This window comes from Dermochelys coriacea, chromosome 14 (assembly GCF_009764565.3).
Source record: "Dermochelys coriacea isolate rDerCor1 chromosome 14, rDerCor1.pri.v4, whole genome shotgun sequence".
In the NCBI taxonomy this organism is placed as follows: domain Eukaryota; kingdom Metazoa; phylum Chordata; order Testudines; family Dermochelyidae; genus Dermochelys; species Dermochelys coriacea.
Window position 1 is genome coordinate 29360035 of NC_050081.1, and position 20504 is coordinate 29380538.

Sequence of the window (20504 nt, forward strand, 5' to 3'; positions counted from 1 at the left end):
TGTAAGCCTCACTGGGCTCACTCCAGGCGAACTCCCAGGCAAACTCCTGCTGTGAGCTGCTCTGCTGTCCCCGCTGCTCAGCTGGTTCGCGAGGCTCTGGCTATTTTTAAACAGCCAGGCTTCCCTGACGCAAACACACAGACACCCTAATGCCCGCCCCCTGCAGGCTAGCAGCCAATCAGACACTCACTCAGGCTCTCTCCCTGCCCTCCCAGCAAACACACGCTCGGATACTTCCTCAGCAAGCAAACACACACACTCGGATACTTACCAGTCCCAGGCAAACTCCTGCTGTGAGCTGCTCTGCTGTCCCCGCTGCTCCGCTGGTTCGCTGCCGCTCAGCTGGTTCGCGAGGCTCTGGCTATTTTCAAACAGCCAGGCTTCCCTGACGCCTGACAGGATCCAGGCCAGTCCACTGTCTGTGGCACCTAGGGGCAGCTCCTCTGCTTCCCTCCCCCATGCCTGGAACTCACAGCCTGGGACATGGCCCTTCCCAGAGTCCAGTGGGGCAGGGTCACACCAACCCTGCAACCATCCCTGAGGGAGCACATCCACCCAGCCTGGGGTAGCAGCATGAGCAATGGGACAGCCAGAGCCTGGGGGGCAGAGGGTTCAAGGGATGGGCAGGCATCCAGAGCACTGCCAGATTGGGCACAACAGCAGCCACTCGGGAAAAGCATCAACCTGGAGTGACTCTTCTTCAGCGTCTCCCCTGGCTATGCCTGGACTGGTGCTGCTTCCCAGCCTGCAGCTAGAGCCTATGTGTACCCCTCACTCCCAAGGGATGACTGTGGTGGGGCAAGGGGACAGAACAACACAAGCCCAGACAATATAGCTCAGTGACTGTAACTCTAAAGTAGGTAGAAGCAAGGATCCTGGAACTGCTGAGAAGTTTCTCCAGTACTGCCAACCCCAAAAGTTCAAAAATCATGAGTCAGGTTCACCAAAAATCATGAGGTTATGTAAAAGCAACAGCTTTGGAGTTCCCTTTATTTGCCTTCCACTTTTTGCACTTTAGGGTGCACTGGGGTCACATTTTGAAGCGTTCTCCACAGCCACAAGGGCTAGAAACATACTTTTTCTTTAAGACTGAAGGCTGAAATCATCACATATCCACTTGACTCCAGGAGCTGGGGCTTTAAGGAAAACAATAAGCAACATGAGACTCATGACAAAAATCATGAGTTGGCTACACTGTGAATTCTACCTTATTCTTGTGGTAGGTGAAGGTCTCCCCTTTCGAACTGTATTTACATTATCTTCATGTCTCTGTGTGTTACCTTCAGGAAGTAGCATGGTATTGCCCTGGATATAGGGTTAAGGAGCTGGGATCCTCTGACTGCTAGTTCCCACTGCCTCTCTCTGGGTGAAACCCACCCACAGCAAATAAAATAACCCTATGAGAGCATGGAGGAGGGATGTACAGCATGACCGTGCAGTGCAGCTGCTTCCCTGGGCACCATGGCAGGAGTATCCAGTGAGCAAGTGATGCAGAGGGGCTGCATCCAGAACTTCCACCCAGGGGCCATGCTAGCAGTGACTGCCATTCAAAGGGGTGGGCTGGAAGCCCATGCCCTTGCCCTGGGATGTGGGGTGGATTTCATCAGGGTACAGTTAATTGGGGTGACTACCCCGGGCCCTGCTCTTTGTGAGGAGGTGGGTGGTGAGGTGAGGCAGGAGAACGCAAGGAGGAGCCACCCTACCAATCTCCCCCTCCCTCCCAGCACTTACTGCTGATCAGATCAGATCAGCTGTTTCACGGTGGCACTAGAGTGGAGGGGAGAGAATCAAGGGGGAGGGGCAGAACTGGGTGGGGAAGAGGCAGGGTGGGGGCAGGAAGAGGTGGGGTGGGGTGGGTCCTTGGGGGAAGGGGTGGAGTGGGAGCGGGGGCTGGGCAGAGCCAGGGGGAGCCCCGGCAGATAGAAACTAAGCATCTATGTCCCGGGCCCCACATATCCCTAGGGATGGCCCTGCCTCCCCCACCCCACTGTGCTGCACCAACACAGAGCCCAGTGATTTGAGATCCACAGTGAGACTTTCAGTCTCTGTCCCCTGGGATTAACCTCCACTTCTGCCCCTCAGAAAAAGGTGATTAACAGCCCCACACCCTATAGGGAGATTGGGAGGATGAAGGGGCAGCCTTACAAACCTATGAATCTGGCAGGAAGGTGCCTGACTCCCATTGACATTCACAGTCTCTCAGGAACTGATTGGTGTTTCCATAGTGCTGAAAAGATTTAAGTTGCTACAAGCTAGGAACACAGAGAGAGCTGGAGCAGCAATGGCTGTCTGGAAAAAAGGTCTGAACTATAATGATAGTACCAGGGGAGTCTGTGTTTATTTTCCTTCTGTCAGTCCTGGTACATTTCACAGCCCAATTCACAGTGATGGGGCCTGGTGCTGTGTTTGTGAGTAAAATTTTCCTGTGAGCACATAGTTAGTAACAGATAAGATTTATATCTCATGTGGTTAGCGAGCAGGTAGAAGTTGAGCTCAAAGAAGAATCTTTACAGTTAAAGCACCAAAAATGTGGATCATCTGGTTAATTCTAATGGACATGAGTGCCATCACTTTCTATACATTGCTTATAGAGTGGATCACTGGATCTCTAAGCCAACACATGCTGTGAGCACAATAGGCTCTACCATGACACTACCAGGCCTTCATTCTCCTGCTCATGAAAGATGTTCTGATCAGAGCAGGGCAGAAAGAAGGAGCGAGGTCGCCTTAAATTTTAACCTTGAACCATTTATTTATATTTTGCCAGGCCAAAATTGATACCTGTGAAATATTGCAAAGGCTTTTCTATCCAGAGCAACACTCAGGAATAATAAATAAATGTGTGTTACACCTGGACTATACAAAACTTTTTAAATGGTCAAGACAGGTCAAACGCTTAATGGTTGCTAGTGTTTTGGGGAAGAGTTTCTGAAATCTTCCGATTGCTCTGACTCCAATTGTCAAAACTAAAGCCACTACTTATGCATGATCCTATCAGCATGTCCACATGAGGGTTTAAAGCACTGTAACTTAAGTTTCTTAGCTTCACACTTGTAGTGTCACACCATGTAGAGAAGTCCTTAGTAAATAAAGGGAAAGGTATAAGGGAAATGGGGCAGTCTGTTAATTCCTTTAGTTTAAAATACTTTAAGTGGCTTTACATGACGCACAAAAATGGGGGGGCTGCAGACAGTCAGATGCAAATAACTCTCTGTGTTAGCCACACAGGGAGTATCAAAGTTGTCAAGACACGAACAATAATGGTGCATTTAACATCTGAGTCAGTTTTATAGTCTGGGTCCTCAATGCTGATAAAATGTATGTTTTTATTACATAAGTAAACAGAATGAAGAATATCACTGAAGTGTGTCATAATAAAATAAATAGTACACATAAAAGGCTATGGAATTAAAATATGCAATTAGAAGTATAAACAATCCAGTAGAAAAAACTTCATTTATGTATGCAACAAATGAAGTAATAGAAAAGTTAAGTGTGTACTTCAGTGTTTGCAGGATGGGGGGGATTAAGAATTTTTAATACATTTTCAGTTAGAAAGGGCTTGGCACATGTTATTGGAGTCCAAAACTGTATTGACATGTACAACCGTTTTAGACAGATGGATTCCTTGGCAGAGATAACAGCAGAAGTTTGAAAGTAGTGCCCTCTAAAGGCCCAGGAACAAAAAGGGCAAATAACAAGAACACAATGTATTTAGTAGTTGGGGGGGGGGGGTTGTTTTGTTTTTAAATTTCATAACTGTAGATGTTAATCTATCTTGGGGGCTGTATATCTATGTAGCAAAACTTTCAGTAGATATTTGCCTTTGAGAAAGATTTCCTACAGTATAGTCCAGTGCCCTTAGGGCAAGATTTTTAAAGGTATTTAGGTGACTAGTGGGATTTTCAAAAGCATCTAAGTGCATTCGGCCTTTAAAAATCTGGCCTATGGTGAATATCTGGGAATCAAGTTCTATTCACAAGTAGCAATGTGTGCAAAAGCACTAGTATGCAGGATCAAGAGGCAAAATAACAAGGCAATCCCCATTGCTGGTTTAAAGGAAACATGCAAAGTTTTCGCAAAAAGAAAAGGAGTACTTGTGGCACCTTAGGCTCTACAGAATACAGACTGACACGGCTGCTACTCTGAAACCATGCAGAGTTTTGACACCAATACAGGTGATCTGTCATCCTTGATGTCATATAAACTCAAAGAATGAACTTGTATAAATTTAAAAAAATTGAAATTGAAAATGAATGTTACAGTGCAAACCAGAAGTGCTGTAAACTGAGATGTGATTGCTGAAATTACTAGCAACATATTTTCAGTGATTATTTGCTGTTGTCATTTCGCTTGTGGGTGTGTTCTCTCCAGTTCTGTACAGGTAATTGACCCAGCAGACCTCGATAGTACTACCCAGAAAGACCATAGACTCGGTTCAGTGACAAAGGTGCTCAGCCAGGTTTATTGTCAACGATGCTGTCACCAGAGTCTCAGGGGTTGACACTGAGATTGCTTAATCAGGGCAAACTACAAAGATTGGAGTAGACAATCCACCAAACAGGTGGTTATCCTAATACCTAGAGTCACCAAGCCAACAACAAAACAACTTCTACAATACCTTACTGGTTACCCAGAAATACAATTCCCTTAAAGCAACCCAGCCTTGGGCTCCTACCCAGACACCCAAGTTAAATACGATGAGGATTACTGAAAAATCTTGTTCATCATATAAAAAGTTCTACCAATCTCAAAGGATTGGACACATCACCCACCAGGATAATGAATATTTCAGATCTTACCCAAATACACACTTACAGCCAATTCTTATTATCTAAACTAAAATTTATTAAAAAAAAAAGTGTATAGGTTAAAAGATCACTATATATGCAAATATGAATAGAGTTCTAAAGTCAGTTTCATAGTAGAGATGATGAGCTTCAGAGTTGCAAAAAGTTGTTTTCAGAATTAGTTCCATAGGTTATAGTCCAATGTTAGGATGATCCAGACTGGAGCTGGATATCTCAGGCTTGCAAGTCAAACTTCCCCTGACAAAGCTTAAGCAGATGTGAGATAACAAGATCAGGGCCCAAGAGTTCCTTTTACAGTTCTCTGGCAGCAGGTATTCCTTGGGTAAAGCATTGTGGCTTTGAAGTAAAACCTCCTATTTTCTATGTATACACAGGTAACTAGTTGCATTCATCAGCATAAGGTAATTATCCATTAAGCAGTTCATGGACAGATTACTACAAATTTCAAAGAGAAATGTAGATAACAATATTGTTACACCCAAGCTTCATCAAAATGTTAAAATTCCCTTTTGATCTCTGAATCAATAGAACATAGTGACAGACAGGTTACATTGTTAACCTCTATCAAGATATAGGTGAACACAGAAAAATACAATCACTATCTTCTTCTAATTCTCTAACAATAGAAGTCTACATTTCAAAACTCTAGTTTATCTAACATGGAATGGCCCTAATGACCATTTACATACTTTTTAATATGTCTCTAAAAGTTGGATTTGGGTCATGTAGCCTGCTAGCTGACGAACCCTTTCTCACTCAGTGTCACACAAGCGCCCCACAGATTTTACAGATACACTATCACATGTATGCCCAATACACTGGACCAGGCCAGTCATCAGCAGGACTTTCTGCTGCCCACTAGGCCGGACAAAGGCTTACAGTGAGGTACCCCAACATATATAGACTAAGACACATAACTTGGGATAAACAGTTTATGTACCACCTTACGTGGTTCATGAGATGTTTACCTCCCCTTTTTCCTTATATCTTGGACAAAACATCCCTATCCATTGTTTGTCAAACTAACCCATCTGTACTAGCTGGGATATATTTACGTAAATCTCTAGTGCCTAGTACACTAGCCACAACTTTGTTAAGTTAATGTACTGAGCAGCGAATTTGTGAGCATCTGCTTTGATACATGGCCTGACTTTGGTTCACTGCCTCTGGTTCAGGCCTCAGATCTTGCACCAGGCCCAGTGCTACAGGCTCTCTCTACTGTATTTGCTATTACAAACATGCCCAATGATGCCCAATGACAACCATCTCACAATGTTACCAAAGGTAAATGATGAAGAGCTATGAGTAGTAAAAATAACATTTTAAAAAGTAGATAATTTAAAGACAAAAAACTACATTTATAGAGGATGACAATCAGAACAGCAGCTAAGATGAATTTGTGAACTGCTATGAGGCTTTATACTGGCATATAAACTAATATGGAATTCACTTAAACACTAAAAACAAGTCTGATGATTATATTTTTTGGAGGGGGGGTGTAGACTATTTCATGGAATCAAGTCTCCTTTAGCAGTTCAATACATCATATCAGACAGGGAAGAGCTGCCGTGTCTAGGCATTGGGATGCACTGAGCCATTAAGAAAACAGCCCTGGGAAGTGGCTGCTGAGCACCATGGCCCTGAAAGGTCGGGGGGGGGGGGGGGGGAAGAGCCCCTCTGCTTCTAACAGTCAATTTTTGTAATGGTTCAGCCCATCTGGGGTAACTTTTATCTCCTCTGCCCCTCCCTACTCCAGGGTTTTTCATCTCTGCCCATGTCTGACAGCACCTGTATCCCATTCCTAACCTGGTTGCTACCCCATCCCTGATTTTGCCTCTTGGCCCCTCTCTTCCCTCTGCCTCCAGCTATTTGTCCCACCTGTGCAGTTTCACCTGCAGAGACTCTGACCATCCCACCCCTGATTTGCCCCCTCTGCACCCTTTTAACTCCATGAACTCCATTAACTTAAGCTGATGTTACTCAGCATCCTCAATTCACCTGAGCCTCCTCAGTAACAGCCAAGCAGCAAATTCAGTCAGGCCTCAGCTTGTAACATTACACAGAGAATTAAAAAACAGCTGGGAAATGTTGCACTTGACAATGCTTCCCTACCACGGTACTCTGGGCAGCCTCCTCTGTGGGAATTGTAGTGTGAGCAGCACGATAGGTGTCAGCCAACAGAGCTGAAAACATTGGAGTTTGAGTGGAGGTTTGTAAATGGAGTTTGGGGGAGAGTGTGGGGGGATGTTCTGGGTTTAATTTTATTCGATTACTGCTTGAGTGTTAATCCTTTGTGTGGAAGGCTGTATACATATCCTTCCATGAGTTAACAGAACTAATGTGTTCTGAGGAGTCGGCTGAGGGTTAGAGACTCACTCCCTGATAAAACGCAGGCAATTCCTCTAGGGCAGGCCACCCATTGAGATGGGCCAAATTCACAACTGTTTTGCAGTTATAGGGAGGCCATTATTAGGGCACCTTGGGTCCAAATTTTGGGGTAACAGGATCCCTAGGCCTTTAGGCATCCCACAAAGGACCCTGTGGAAATCAGTCCTCTCAGTGGTGCTTTCTGAATGCAGAGAGGGCAGGGAAAAGGGACAGAGGGGTGAGTGATAAAAGGCAGCAGCTCTCTTCCCTTTACTCTCCTCTCTTATCCCATGATCCCTAACATTTGATTTCCCCAGCACCCTCTGCATCCCACATCCACCAGACCCAACCACACAATCCCCCAGTTTCCTCCCCAAAACCCATCCCTCCTTGTACCTTCACGTTTGATTCCCCAGATCCCAGCACCTTACGGGATTTAGGGAGGGGAAGAGTTGCCGACCCCCAGGGACACTCACCCTGCAGGGACCAGCTCCAGATAAGTGGGGAATCCAGCCCAGGGACTGCTGGAAAATGAGAAGTGGGGACAGGTGTCCAGAGAGAATGTGGGGCCTGGCCCAAATATCCCTCCTCTTATCTCCATGGAAGTGGGGAAGTGAAGAGAGATGGGGGAACTTCATCCAGGCAGAGGGATCTTCTGGAGGAGTTTCTCTCTCCCTTCCCCCAGCAGTTTAGCAGGAGGCATGAAGGCCCATCAATTCAGTAGCCAGGGCTGCAGGAAGGAGCAGGGGCTGATCGGAACTTCTCCTCTGCCTGCGGTTTCCTTAGACAAGGCAAAGCCAGAGGGTCCCTGATCAGCTCAGGGTCAGCTGCTGCTGGAACCTGCCCCCAGAGATGTGCAGCTGGTTAGCTGGGAGTCAAATGCCACTGAGGTGTGTGGGAATTGGCAAATGGAGTTTTTACTAAGGCCAACCATAGTTAGGGCAATGAGAGAATTTCTCTCCTATGTGGAGAAGCCTCTGATGTGAGCTCCAAATGAACATTCCGTCACATTTCTTCTGTGAATTACTGAATGTGGAATAATGTGTGAGCTCAGAATGAATTTTTTCCTGCAGTTATTGAAGCTTTTCCCATCATCCAAGCACTTACGGGGTTTCTCTCTTGTGTGGATTATCTGATATGAAGCAAGGTTTGATCTTTGAATGAAACTTACCCCTCAGTGGAGGGACTTATATGATTTCTCTCCTGATGTTTTGAGCTCTCACTGAAGCTTTTCCCACACTCAAGGTATTTTTACAGTCTCTCCCCTGTGTGCAGCCTCTGATGGGTAATAAGATTTGAGCTCCGATTGAAGCTTTTCCCACAGTCCAAGCATTTATAGGGTCTCTCTCCTGTGTGGGTTCTCAAATGGTTAATAAGGACTGAGCGCTGACTGAAGCTTTTCCCACAGTCCAAGCATTTATAGGGTCTCTCTCCCGTATGGATTCTCCCATGGCTAATAAGGCCTGAGCGTTGACTGAAGCTTTTTCCACAGTCTAAGCATTTATAGGGTCTCTCTCCTGTGTGCAGTCTCCGATGAGTAATAAGATTTGAGCTTCGTTTGAAGCTTTTTCCACAGTCCAAGCATTTATAGGGTCTCTCCTCTGTGTGGATTCTCCCATGACTAATAAGGCCTGAGCGCTGACTGAAGCTCTTCCCACACTCAAGGCATTTATAGGGTTTCTCTCCCGTGTGGGTTCTCTGGTGTATAAGAAGGGCTGAGGGTACACTGAAACTTTTCTCACACTCGAGACATTTATATGGTCCATCTCTTGTGTGTATTCTCCTATGGTTAATAAGGACTGAGCGCTGACTGAAGCTTTTCCCACAGTCCAAGCATTTATATGGTCCCTCTCCTGTGTGCATTCTCCCATGGCTAATGAGATGTGAGCGACGACTGAAGCTTTTCCCACAGACCAAGCATTTATAGGGTTTCTCTCCCGTGTGGGTTCTCTGATGTATGAGAAGGGCTGATGGTACACTGAAACTTTTCCCACACTCGAGACATTTATATGGTCCCTCTCCAGTATGGATTCTCCTATGAGTAATAAGGACTGAGCGCTGACTGAAGCTTTTCCCACAGTCCAAGCATTTATATGGTTTTTCTCCTGTGTGGGTCCTCTGATGTATAATAAGGACTGATGGTGCACTGAAACTTTTTCCACACTCAAGGCATTTATATGGTCCCTCTCCCGTGTGGATTATCTCATGGCTAATAAGGCGTGAGCGCTGACTGAAGCTTTTCCCACAGTCCAAGCATTTATAGGGTTTCTCTCCCGTGTGGGTCCTCTGATGTATAATAAGGGAAGATGGTACACCAAAACTTTTCCCACACTCAAGGCATTTATATGGTCTCTCCCCCGTGTGGTTTCTTCCATGGCTAATAAGGCCTGAGAGCTGACTGAAACTTTTCCCACACTCAAGGCATTTATACGGTCTCTCTCCTGTGTGCACTCTCCGATGGGTAGTAAGATTTGAGCTCCGATCGAAGCTTTTCCCACAGTCCAAGCATTTATAGGGTCTCTCTCCAGTGTGTATTTTACTATGGTTAATAAGACCTGAGTGCTGACTAAAGCTTTTCCCACAGTCCAAGCATTTATAGGGTCTCTCTCCTGTGTGGATTCTCCTGTGGTTAATAAGGCCTGAGCGCTGACTGAAGCTTTTCCCACAGTCCAAGCATTTATATGGTCTCTCTCCCGTGTGGATTCTCCCATGGTTAATAAGGCCAGAGCGCCGACTGAAACTTTTCCCACATTCCAAGCATTTATAGGGTCTCTTTTCCTTGTGATTTGTCTGCTGGGCTGTGATTTCCTTGGGATCCTTGCCTGCCCCCCCACATTCAATTGATTCATCCACTTTCTTCCTTTGGCAGTTTCCCAACTTCCTCTCTGACCTGCACCAATTACTCCAGGCTCTTCTCTGTTCCAAGCACTGGGAAAAGTTCTCTTCAGCTCTTCTCAGAAATGTCCCCTGCAGTTCCACTTGCTCAGGACATTTCTGCTGTGGATTCCCCTCCTCGTTCTCACTCTTTGTCTCATCACCTGCTGGGGAAGAGAGAGAATCCAGGCAGAAGTCATTGCTTGGAGTGGTAGAAAGGATAGAAAGGGGAACAGCAAAAAGGGAAAACACAACACAATAACTGTTGGGGAGACTGAGAAATTGGATTTTGCCTCCACATCCCATCCAAACACTCACAAAGAAGTGAAGTCGGGGAGAAAACTAACAGGGTGGGTGGGAAGTCATGAGTGATATCTACTACGATGACATGACACTTGCTGACCAGAGATTGACCTGGGTGAGATGAGGCAGAACTGAAGGGCCTCAGGCCACATTTTGGGGATTTTCAGCTTTTTCATTTGCCAGATACTTTCTGTGTCCCTGTCACTGACTCCTCACCTGTGTGGGTACCTCTTGGGAGCTTCCTTTCCTTGGAGGCCTGGAAATCCAGGACCCACGGCTCTTCCCCTGCTTCCAGCCGGGTGATCAGGTCAGGTTTGGGAATGGGAAATCCTGCCCAGGGAGTGAAATCAGGCATGATCAGAGTGCACTGAGGATCGGTGGAGTATTTGTCACAAAGACACATCTTGAGTTTAACCTGACCCCATAATTTCCTAGGGGGTAGTGGGACCTGAACTGATGGGACCGTGGTCACTGAGCCCCCTTTGGAGAGCCCAATATCTGAAGGGGTGGGGGAGTTGTCACACCTTCACTAGGAGTTCTCAGGATCTGTGGGCTCTGGAGGACTTGCTGAGGTACACACAAAACTCTGGTGTTAAACCCCTGCTATGTCTAAACCTCCAGAACCAAGAGCCCTCCGCACAGAAGGAGCTAGTCCCAGGACGGGACGTGCATAGAGATTCTGTTTGTGAGTGAGAATTAATGCAGAGAGGACGGTGGTTCTCAAATTGTGGGTCAGGATCCCAAAGTGGATTGCAACCCCATTTTAATGAGGTCTCCAGGGCTGGCGTTAGACTTGCTAGGGCCTGGGGCTAAAGCCAAAGCCTGAGTCCCCCCAGTCCGGGGATGAGGCCAAAACACGAGCTCCTGCCTCATCTGTGCTGAAGCCGAAGCCTGAGCCTCGGGCTGAAGGTGGGCTTCGTTCTCGGTCTGAGGCTTTGTTTCCCCTTCCCAGGGTCATGTAGTAGTGTTTGTTGTCAGAAGGGCTGCGGTGCAGTGAAGTTTAAGAACTGCTGAGATAAGATAATACACTGCTTCTGCACCTGTGAGAGCTGGAGGGATGGGTGTGAATTAGCATGTCCATTAAGCTCATGACTCCCCTATCCCGTTAGAGAGGATATGGAGGTCAATGTCCACTGGAGCTGTGGACTATGTGACCCATTCCCCTCTAATCTAGCTGACCCAAGAAGACCCAGACGAGATTCAGAAATGTAGACCCCATGGCTTCAAACAACAAACACAAATCCTTACCCAGTGAGGTCACAGTCTCATAATTCTCCTGCATGACATCCCTGTAGAGGGCTCTCTGACTGGGATCCAACAAAGCCCCCTGCCCTTCAGTGAAATACACAGCCACCTCCTCAAAGGTCACCAGCATCTGAAATAAAAGGAGCTCACCACTTAGTGCCTGCTGCCTCAGCCACAATCCCATTATTCATGGGGGGAGAAGCATAAAAATAGGACAGCTCTGGAAGGGGCAGAGGAGCAGAATCCCACCCCACTCTGCTCAAAGTGGCCAGGAAGCCTCAGGGAACATAGAGAAGGTGAAAGTTCTTTGTCTCTCCCAGCAGACGGAGGAAGGCAGGGTCTTCTCATTTACCACACACCTACTAGGCACAGGCTGATGTGGGAAGCAGAGCTCCACACAGGGAACAGGGACAGGGACAGGAATCCCAGCACCTTCCCTGTGTATTGCTCTGCAGTCTCTGGGTAGTGGGTTCAGGCTCCAGCACTCTGGTCTGTTTTCCCCTACCCTGTCCAGGGGGGGTTGTTTCCTGTTTCAGAAATTGGGGAGGGATGTTCAACCCGCCAATGGGCCTGGTCATAAATCAAGCCCTAGACTGAGCATGTCCCAGCAAGTTTATCACACCCTGTCCCCCTCCCTGCTTCACTCTGTGTATTTCCTGCCCCTCCCTCTCTACAACAACCCTCCCCACCAGCTCCCCCCAAAATATCCCCTACCTGAGCTGGATCCATCACATCCATTTTGCTTCCCCGTCCCCCAAGAAGATGGGATGATCTGGAGCAAAACATGATCATTATTTTGCAGCCTGTCAGGGTGAGAAGGACAACTGGGGAAATTAGCGGTAGTCCCTTTCACACCCTGATTCCCCACAGGGTCTTTCCCTACAGACAGACACTCTAGACCCCTCCCACAGGACTAAACTCACAAGACACTTTTTACACCCTCCCGGTAACCAAGTCTCTGAGCCAAACACCAGAAACAAGCAGAATCAAAGAAGCCACTTTGGGGGATCCTCCATGACACTGTCCCCAGGGCGGCACCTCCCCCCAGCAGCGTGGGGACTAGGCAGAGGCAGGAACTGGCTTTTCCTCTCTCTGCTCCTACCTTCTTCCCAGCAAAGTCAATCTGCCCTGAAGTGCTGCAGGAAATGGAGCTGGGCAGGGCAGGGAGCTTGGAACCTCCTTCCCCATTTTTTGCTCCTGCTGCCCCTTCCAGTCTCTCCACTCCCGCTTCTGCATGTAAGAACAGGTTACTGTCCTGCCATTCCTGTGGGCTTTTCTCTCTAATAGCTACTGCCCCTGCTAACAGGAGCGTGAAACAGAATATATTGAGGGCAGCAGCTCTGGGACTCGCATACCCCCGGAAGCATAGATGGGGTGAGGATGGGCCATTTGTGTAGAGTCACTTTCCTGCGGGTCCCCAGCACTTTCCCCCATGTCTCTCTCCTCACCTGGAGTCTCCAGCAGAGCCCGGGTCTGCCCTAGGGGCTGGTTCCAGCCAAATGAGAAAATCCCCCATTGTAGTCTGCAACCTATCATTTAAATCAGCTTCTGTACCAAATGACTGGATGATAGCTAATGTGACGCCAATTTTTAAAAAGGGCTCCAGAGGTGATCCTGGCAATTATAGGCCGGTAAGCATGACTTCAGTACTGGGCAAACTGGTTGAAACTATAGTCAAGAACAAAACTGTCAGACACATAGATGTACATAATTTGCTGGGGAAGTGTCAACATGGTTTTTGTAAAGGGAAATCATGCCTCACCAATCTACTAGAATTCTTTCAAGGGATCAACAAGCATGTGGACAAGGGGGATCCAGTGGATATAGCGTACTAAGATTTTCAGAAAGCCTTTGACAAGGGTCCCTCACCAAAGGGTCTTAAGCAAAGTAAGCTGTTATGGTATAAGAGGGAAGGTCCTCTCATGGATTGGTAACTGGTTAAAAGATAAGAAACAAAGGGTAGGAATAAACAGTCAGTTTTCCGAATGGAGAGAGGTAAATAGTGGTGTCCCCCACGGGTCTGTACTAGGACCAGTCCTATTCAACATATTCATAAATGATCTGGAAAAAGGGGTAAACAGTGAGGTGGCAAAATTTGCAGATGATACAAAACTACTTAAGATAATTAAGTCCCAGGCAGAATGCGAAGAGCATCAAAAGGATCTCTCAAAACTGGGTGACTGGGCAACAAAATGGCAGATACATTTATCAACATTGAATTCCAAAGTAATGCACACTGGAAAACATAATCCCAACTATACATATAAAATTAGCTGTTACCACTCAAGAAAGAGATCTTGGAGTCATTGCGGATAGTTCTCTGAAAACATCCACTCAATGTGCAGCGGGAGTCAAAAAAGCGAACAGAATGTTGGGAATCATTAAGAAAGGGTTAGATAATAAGACAGAAAATATCATATTGCCTCTATATAAATCAATGATATGTCCACATCTTGAATACTGCATGAAGATGTGTTCGCCCCATCTCAAAAAAAGATATATTGGAATTGGAAAAGGTTCAGAAAATTAATGGAATCATAGAAGATTAGGGTTGGAAGAGACTTCAGGAGGTCATCTAGTCCACCCCTGCTCAAAAGGTTGGAGGATAAGGTCCATCAATGGGTATTAGCCAGGATGGGCAGGGATGGTGTCCCTAGCCTCTGTTTGCCAGAAGCTGGGAATGGGTGACCGGGGAAGGATCACTTGATGATTACCTATTCTGTGCATTCCCTCTGGGACACCTGGCATTGGCCACTGTTGGAAGACAGGAAACTGGGCTAGATGGACCTTTGGTCTGACCCAGTATGGCCATTCTTATGTTCATAACTTTGATTTACTGACTGAACTGAAAAAAAAGGGGGAGGAGGATGGTTAAAATAAATATTCCTCATTTTTTTAAGCTCAATATAAAAAAATTATTCAGTGATCTTATTTTAATTTTAAGACAATAAACTAACTAGCCAATGGGCTGGTGATGGCTCCCAGAATAGCCTGCCCCAGGATAGTGAGAAAAAAATGAGACTAGAAGGGGGACATCCCACAAGCACAGGGAGGGAGAGGAGGAGCTTGGAAGCTGCCTGCACACCATGGGAGGCCGAAGGGGGGCCCAGAGGTAGAGGAACTATCTCTAAGATGCTCCCCTAGGGAGAAAAGAGGTGGGATGCTCCCTGGGCCCTGAAGTTCATAACTCTTCATGTCCAGTGGCAAAAGTAATGGCTCCCCAACATTGTCCTCTTAGACAGGCTTCCTCCCACCCTCCCCAACCCCTGGGGCAGCTCCTCCCTCCAGTTGCCCCACTTGAGGCACGGTTCATGCTCCAAACCCCCTTTCCCACTGAAGTCAGCTGCACGGCCCACTCCCAACTCCCCCAAGGCACTGTTTGATATCTTCCTTCCCCTACTCTCCCCCACCCCGATAGATACATTTCTTTCTTACATATATCTTGATGCTAGATATCAATCCCCTCTCTCAGCAGAGGACAATGGCAAGGCAAAATTTCATTACACCAGAAAACATGGAAAAAGATGGAACTACTTCAGTCAGAAGTAAGAAATAATGATGTCACAGAATCAATATCAGACAAGTCTGAAATTGAATGATGAATTAGAACTTCTTCTGAAAGTTTGTGAAATCTCCAAAAAGGAAGGGATATCTGGATGGAGGAAAGCCCAAAAAAGGATTGGGACAATTCTTGATTGATTTGTAGATGAGCCACAACTCAATAAGAAAGAAAACAGAGCAAACTACTGGGAACATCAGAAAAATGTCATGGGCAAGCTAAATCAACTAGCAAAAATTGTACAGGCAGTTCCATCAACACAAGTAAGTGTTGAAAGAAAATTTCCAGGCCTCAAATGTATCCTTTCACTGCAGAGGTCTAATATTACAAAACAAAGATGTTATTTTAGGTTGCTCAAAGAAATTGTGAATAAAAAAAATTGTGCTCTTTTGACAACACAAAAACACTAGGAAAACTAATGTAAAGTTAAAGTTAAAAAATAAAGAGCCAAAAATGAAAACAGTTTCCATTTTAAATTGCAGTTCTCTTTTCTGAATTAACCTCCACAAAGATTGAAATATGATTTAAAACAGTAACTGAAGTTTTATTTTGTTTTTTTTGAGTGGCTTGAACCAGAAATGAAACTGAACATACTGAATGAAACTGAACCTGAACCAAACCAAAATAAATACAGTTGGACTCCTTGACTGCTGTTGCTAGCAGTCTCTTGTTTAACCCAGAATCCTGCACAGAAATCAGATCAAGGGCTGTGTTCAATCCTGTCAGGTCCAAACATTTAACATTCAAGAGTGAGACCCCCAAATAGTGACATTGTCTTAAAAATTAAAGACTAAATTGGGAGCAGGGTCTGGGGAGATTAGGGTTAGGGTATTTGCCTTGTAAATTCTGAGCCCTTAGGGGGAAATCCCCTGTCCACCCACCCACCCCCCTGCTTGTTTGACCCTATCTAGGGGAAAAGATTCCCCACTGGCTGCTGGGCGGGACAGCCCCCTCCCCCACCCCATGGACTTGGGGAGCTGCCATTGTATCTTTCACCATCCCTCTCCCTTCCCCAGCCAGTCTCTGCTTTCTCTCATGCCTCCCCAGATCCCACATTTCCTTCCCTTTATCCCCCCACTCAGAGTTTCTCTCTATTCCAGCTCTGTTCCCCTGAGCCCCAGAATCTCCCCCTGCCCCCTGATTCCTGTGGATTCCCTCAGCGTCCCCACATCCTGATGGCCCCATCCCGCCCCCTCACACATCCCTACCCCCGCCCCAATGCCCTCTGGCTCTCAGCACCCCCTTCCTCTCTTCAGCCCCCTTCCGGCTCCCATCCCCGTCTGGCTCCCCACATGTCGCTGTCCCACCCCCATCCCTCCCACTCACTGCAACCATGGGAGCTGGCAGCCAGCTTTCCTCTGCCCAATGCAGGGAATCGCAGCCAGCCCAGCTGGGAGCAGCCTGGGGCATCCCCCAGGAGACAGGCTGCTCCGGAAGCGTCTCTCCCTGGGGTGGGGAGTCAGGTCTCACCTTCTCTCCACGTGGGGCACTGCCTGGGAGCAGGGCTCTGGGTCCCAGTAGGGGGGTCGGGACAAGCCGGGGTCTCTGCACTGGGAGAGTCTCTCGGGGAGCAGCGGGAATGTTCCTCCCTCGACAGGAAACCTCCCCCGCCTGCAGCCAGGGCTCTGGGGTCCCCAGCGGCAGCAGCCGAGGTCCTGGGGTCTTGCAAGGAAGGTGGGTTGCAGCGCAACAAAGAATCACTGCAGCGACTGCAGTTCACTTCCCGATGCCAGGCTGCGTGACCCCGAGATCGCTCCGCCCTGCGCCTCCCGGGTCCTAGCGCGACGCAGCGCGTTGCGTGTCTTTTCTCCACAGCATGTTCACTGTCTGCAGGCCCTTGACTGAGCTGCAAGGTCTTGTCCCGTAGTTCGGATCATGGAGTTGTCAGTGCTATGTCCTCGGGTTATTTGTAGGGTCAAATTAACCCATCACTGGGCTGTAGGAAAAAACCCTCTGGTTCTCCTCCTTTCCCCCCGCAGGGCAACCTGCTGCTCCTCACCTTGCCAGTGTAACATTGCCTGCAGGGTTTGCTACTATCTGTGCCTTTCTCCATCCTTTGGTCCAGGGCTGGTAAATTCTGATGGATGGGGACATTCCCAACACAATTTTCTACCTCTCATCTTTCCTTTTCCTCTACCTTTTCCTATCTCCTCGTCTACGGGTAGAAATTTTTCATGGATACGGGATATGCCTGTCACAGTTTGCTACCTCTATCTTGAACTGGCTGTCCTGTCCACTTTCCTTCATGGACCCATCGATTTCTCCTGCCACATGTCTTTCCCCTGAGGCCCTGCCCTGTGTCCAGGCCAGAAGCTGGAGGCTCTGCCTGGGTAAGAGAGGCCCAGGGAGCCCAGGCAGCTGTGGGGAGCCACAGACCATCCACCTTCCAGGGGTGGGGGGGCCCAAGAGCAGCCCCTGGCCAATGTCCCTGCCCCCTGGGCCTCCTGCCCAGGGCAGATGAAGGGTCCATGGCTCCCAACAGCTGCCCGGGTGGTTCTTACCATTGCCTTGTTGGGATAAGAGCTGCATGGGCAGTTGTGGGGAGCTGCAGATCCTGCACCTGCCCTGGATGGGGGGTGGGGACATTGGCTGCGGGCTGCTCTTGGGCCCCCCACCTGGCAGGTGGAAGGGCCCAGGCTGCCTCGCTTCATGAAGAGGAAGAGTCTCAGGGGAAGAGGAGGGGCATGTGAGGGGCCACAGAAGGAGCAGAGCCTCCTGATCTCACCACTTAAGGAAGAATCCCTTACCCCTGCTTGTGGTCCAGACCTTTCTTTATCCTCCGATCAGACGTAGCTAGTTGTGATGAATTGGGTTATGCCTATCATAGTTTGGTTCTTTTACCTTTCTCCATTCGTGGTGCAGGGGTAACAAATTGTGATGGATGGGGTACACCTGTCACTGTTTTCCTACCTTTGCCTTTTCTCATCTTCAGGCAAGGGTAGCAAATTATGATGGATTGGGGGGCAGTCTCATCACAATTCGCTGCCCTCACCTTTCCCCATCCTCTGGTCCAGGGGTAACAAATTGTGATGAATGGGGGTGCACTTGTCACAATTTGCTGTTTGCGGCCCTCTTTCCCCATCCTTTGGTCCAGATGTAGCAAATTATGACACACAAGAATTCATCTCTGTCACAAATTGCTACCATTGTGTAATCTCTATTTTATATTTGGACACAAAGAAATGTACTTTTATTATTTGGAAAAGCATTCCATAGAATTAAACTGCAGGGCTATAGTATGTAACCTCCTAAATGAAGGTGTTATTTCTTCATTAGTCTCTTTCCATTGTAGATTAGGCTGTCAGGAGTAGCTCAGGAACATGAATACTGAGGACTGACTGTCACAAACCAGGACACAAACCACAAACTGGTTGTGTGTTCTACAATTAGATTTCACCAACCAAGTATCAAGTGTGAACTTCTCAAGCACTATAACAGCTTTACCGTGGAGTATTAGACAATCCCCTAAGGGACTGGTTTCAGAGTGGTAGCCGTATTAGTATGTATCAGAAAAAAGAACAAAGAGTACTTGTGGCACCTTAGAGACTAACAAATTTATTTGAGCATAAGCTTTTGCGGGCTAAAGCCCACTTAATCAGATGCATGCAGTGGAAAATACAGTAGGAAGATATATAAGTCTTGCCACCCACGCAAGCCTTCCTTTTTGATAGATGGTCCAAATCACAACAATATTCTGGTTTCTCCCAGTCCCAAAGGACCAGTCATTTACCCCAGGTCAATTGCACATCAGATCTCAAATCAAAGACAAGGCTTGTAACCAATCCTATAATAAATTAACTAACGATTTATTGGCTTGGAGAAGGAAATGAGAGTTATTTAAAAGATTAAAGCAGGCATATGTACACACACGAATGAGTTACAATCATAACTTTCAAAAGATAATACTACTATAATAAGCAAGCTTTGTGTGTCCTTTAGGACTAGCCCAAGCTGAGCAGCTGCAGCTCTCTCACTTTGCACCTAAAACATCTTCCCTCCCTCCACCTCCAAGCAGCATAGAGATAAAGTTCCTTGTGGCCAGGCATTGTTATTCCATTCACCCAGAGTTCAAACTGATTGTTTATGCCAACTGAGTCTTTTGCCCACAATGTTCCACAATAGCTTGTATGATGTCTGAAGACCTTCTTGTGTTGGGCAGGAGATGACACCTCCTGTGATACACTAGTATTTCACACTGGGCAATGCTTCTCTCCTGACTGTAGGGTTTTCCCGGTTTCACAAGAAACACTTTTATAGTTACCAAGCAGATACTTTAATGTTACCCTATAAGATAGGATGCAAGTGTTATACGTGAGATTAATGCAGGCAGCAACTGACAAGCATTTCATAAAGTCCAAATGCTGAACACATCTCTATAAATCTAATGCCTATTTTAACAACACTAACAGACAGGTGAGCCAGACTGGTTTCCAACAATGCATTTGTCAGTGTTCAGTGAGGCCTACTAGGAAGGGAGATGCCTAAGCTAGCCAATGGGAGATGCCAACAGAGCATGTGTCCTAAGCAACATATGGCTCAGAGTTTGGTACAGAATTCCCAACTGCAAGTAGATGTGAGTTCTGCTCTGCGATCTACAAATAGGAACCCATCTCCTGGAGTCAGGTGGCTCAGGCACCTCCGGAGCCTAATTCCACACAAAATGGTCAGAAGAGAATGCTGCCCATCTTAGAACATAGGCACCGACTTCTGCTCAAATCAGAGGGTGCTTGACCCCCCCTCTGCCCCCAGCTCAGCCCCAACTACACCCTTGCCCCACTCCCTCCCACCCCTGCCCCACCCCCATTCCAACTCCTTCCCCAAATCCCTGCCCCCAACTTCCCCAAAGTCCCTGCCCCAACTCTGCCCCTTCCCTGCCCCATTCCAATTTCTTCCCCAAATCTCCACCCCCGACTCCACCCCTGCCCCGCCCCTTCCCTCTCCCTCCCCCATTCCAACCCCTTCCCCAAAGTCCCTGCCCCAACTCCGCCCCCTCCCTACCCCTATTCTAACTCCCGCCTCTGCCCTGCCTCTTCCCCACCTCCTCCCCTGAGCACACCACATTCCCACTACTCCACCTTCTTTCCGGAGCTTGCTACACCACCAAATAGCTGTTTGGAGGCAACAAGTGCTGGGAGGTAGGCAAAGGAGCGGGGACGTGGCACGCTTAGGGGAGGAGGCAGAGATAAGGTGGGGTGGGGAGGGGAGTTTGGCTGCCTGCACCCACCAATTTTTCCCTGTGGGTGCTCCAGCCGTGGAGTACCCACCGAGTTGGCACCTATGTCTTAGAACTTTTAGGCCACTGGTTAGCCCCTAGGATGAGGGAGATCCCTTTTCAAGGCCTTTCT

At 47.5% G+C, this 20504-nt stretch overlaps 3 protein-coding genes across 8 annotated transcripts in view; 1 reads left to right on the top strand and 2 right to left on the bottom strand.

Annotated features, from left to right (window-relative positions):
* Window positions 1–16890, bottom strand: part of LOC119843022 (zinc finger protein 726-like) — a 37891-nt gene extending 21001 nt beyond the window's left edge. The window contains 5 exon segments of the mRNA XM_043497459.1: window positions 8350–10219; window positions 10572–10685; window positions 11604–11730; window positions 12315–12403; window positions 16630–16890. Of these exon segments, the coding sequence (XP_043353394.1) occupies window positions 8350–10219; window positions 10572–10685; window positions 11604–11730; window positions 12315–12392 (2189 nt within the window). The 5' untranslated portion in view covers window positions 12393–12403; window positions 16630–16890.
* LOC119842762 (zinc finger protein 239-like) overlaps window positions 1–20504 on the bottom strand; it is a 605953-nt gene that overhangs the window by 230546 nt on the left and 354903 nt on the right. The window lies entirely within an intron of this gene.
* The window catches only part of LOC122455421 (zinc finger protein 436-like), a 258058-nt gene that overhangs the window by 92062 nt on the left and 145492 nt on the right, over window positions 1–20504 (top strand). The gene's annotated exons all lie outside the window — the stretch shown is intronic.